Source organism: Leishmania panamensis (assembly GCF_000755165.1).
Source record: "Leishmania panamensis strain MHOM/PA/94/PSC-1 chromosome 34 sequence".
Lineage (NCBI taxonomy): Eukaryota > Euglenozoa > Kinetoplastea > Trypanosomatida > Trypanosomatidae > Leishmania > Leishmania panamensis.
The window spans coordinates 607,737-610,342 of NC_025881.1; the positions used below are offsets into that span (position 1 = coordinate 607,737).

The 2,606-nt window shown below is 52.7% G+C and overlaps 1 protein-coding gene across 1 annotated transcript, besides 1 other annotated feature; it reads right to left on the minus strand.

The window, feature by feature from the left end:
• Positions 1–344: 344 nt before the first annotated feature.
• LPMP_341570 (casein kinase II, putative) lies at positions 345–1,463 on the minus strand (the record flags this gene model as incomplete). The annotated part of the gene is made up of 1 exon (XM_010704282.1): positions 345–1,463. One exon carries the CDS (start codon positions 1,461–1,463, stop codon positions 345–347), a length of 1,119 nt encoding a protein of 372 aa, XP_010702584.1.
• A 773-nt stretch (positions 1,464–2,236) lies between these two features.
• Positions 2,237–2,590: a repeat region.
• Between the last annotated feature and the right edge of the window lie 16 nt (positions 2,591–2,606).

Sequence of the window (2,606 nt, forward strand, 5' to 3'; positions counted from 1 at the left end):
AACGACACAGGAGTATATATATATATATATATATATATATATATGTACCTGTGTTGCCAAGGATAGGGGCAGTAAAGGCCGCGTCACTCATACGACACCTCTAAAAACCCCCGCAACTTCATGTGTTCCTCTCGTCTCTGTTGTCATCACACACACACACACACACACACACACACACAACGCTCTCGCTCTTTTCCCTGCTCTTTCAGCCTTCTATTCTCCTTTCTGACTCGCTGCTCACCTTTCTGGCGGAGAAGAGCAAGAGAATGATCGAGAAGTTAAATGTTCATTACCACAGCCAGACACGCAGACGAGCACGAAAGCACAGACTTATCTTCTTGCTGTCACGACTCCATCCTTGGTGCCTTCTTTTCGTGTTCGCTCTCTTCGTCACGTATACTTGCGCTGCCACCTCTGCTCTCAGCCGCTGTGGTGATTCCGTCTATCGTAAAGTCTTTGGGTCGGACCGGATCAAAGTACGAGTCCATCAGCGCTTCTGTCGCTTGAATTCGTTTCATGTGATCATACTGAAGCAGCTTGTCTAAAAATGAGAGTGCATCAGGTGGGCATAGGTGCTCATTTTGCCCATTCACAAAGCTCTGCCACGGCTTCTTCGCGTGGTAGCCTAACGTCGCCTCGAGCACAGGAGGTAAACTCGCGTTGTATTTCTTCAGGTACACTTGCAGATCGTCCGTGCCGAGCACCTTTACGATGCGCACCAGCTGATCCGTGTTGTCCTTCCCGCGGAAGAATGGCTCACGAATAAAGATCATGGCGGCTAACATGCATCCCAGTGACCACATGTCCAGGCGGTAGTCGTACATGGGTAATTCTACGAGCAGCTCCGGTCCCTTAAAGTAGCGGGATGCGACGCGAGCATTATAGGACGTAGCAGGATGGTAGAACTCAGCAAGCCCCCAGTCAATCAGCTTCAGCTTCCCTGTCTTGAAGTCCAGGCACACGTTGTTTGGTTTCACATCACGGTGCATGATGCCGTGAGAGTGGGCGTATTCGAGGGCCATGATAACCTGGAAAATATAGCTACGCACCTCTAGATCGGTGAGGGTAGGGAAAACGGTGCGAAAGTCGCACGACTTCACGTACTCAAAGACAAAGGACGGGGTTTTGCTATTAGGCTCCCGCACAACATCGAAGAGTTCAACGATATTCGGACCGCCTTTGAGCGTCTGCAGCACCATCAACTCACGCAGAATCTTCTTTTTCTTGACTGGCTTCAGCACCTTGATCACCACCTGACGCGGTACTTTGGTGTCTACGCCGAGGAAGACGTCGCTGTATTTGCCACGGCCGATCTTCTGCACCACCTCATAACGGTCAGGGCTATTCCACTGCACGCGCAGAGAGTCGTAGTCCCAGTAAGAGGAGGGCTTGTTCACGTTGATGTTGGCGTAGCGATGCGCGCCATCGGAAGCCGGAGAGTTTGGTAGCGGTTTTGAAGACATGGTTCCTGGTTTACGCCGCTTCAGTCTTTTTCCTTCTGCGTTTTTCCTCTCTCCCTCTTTGCACCTTCTTCGATGGGGATGTACGCTGACTATGCGTCTGCCCTCCTCCTTTGTTTTTTTTCTTTCAAGTTGAAGCGAGGAGAGAGAGTCGCGGGCACTGCGCACACGTTGGGGGCATGAAAAAAAAGCGTTGTAGTCCGATGCGGGCAGTTGGAGGCGAAAGGGAAAAGAAGACGGTAAGGGAGCGGAAAGATGTACAGGTTTGAAAGCTTGGGAAGAGGGAAAGCGAGATAGAAAGTGCACAACGACGGAAGCGAGCTGCGCTCTGTAGGCAGATATTCCAGTACGTCCAATAAGAAGTCCACAACACAGGCGGTGGAGAGGAAGGGGCCCATAGTGGTGAGGCTGCGGTGGTGTGTAGTGCTTCCTTGTTCCCATTCCAACCTGCCAACCCTTCCTTTCTGTTCACCTGTCATCAGCGTGACATAATCTTTCCATTATTTACGCGTGCACAGACACGAGCAGCGTGCGCCACTGCCTCTCTGTTTTTCTTTTTTCAGTCTTCAGTTGTTTTCTTTTGCCTTGTTGAAAAGGAAATCGTCCAATATAGAGGGAAAAAGAGGAGAGGGAGAGAGGGCTGTCACACTTCCCTTCCGTTGTGGTGACGCTGCCATTCGGAGGACTTCTCGCTCTGTTTTGCTGTTTTCCCGTTTCGACAATTATGACGCACGAAAAAAGTAGACCCACACACAAAAAAAACCAAGCAAAAAGCCTTGTTTTGTGTAACGTGTCCATTCCGTCATATAATGCAAGTTCACGCCCCACTCTACCACCGGGCTCGTCGCGTGGTGCAAAGCGGCCGTGAGCACGTCACAGCAATGCGCCGACCCAGTCATCGGAGCACGGCCACTGCCTCACCCTCTGCCCACCCACCCCGCCACACAGGCCACCTCACAGCCGCGCCCGTTGTGCGGGTCACCACCTGGTGCATCCCTCCTCCCGGGGTGGCTCAGCTTCCCTCCACCAGCGGGCAGCGAGGGCCCGGTGAGCCACGCTGACGCGGTGCCCACCACATGGATGGCACACGCGTGTTCGCTGCTGCGGGTCGCTCCGACGCAACGCCATCCGCCGCAATACATCGCT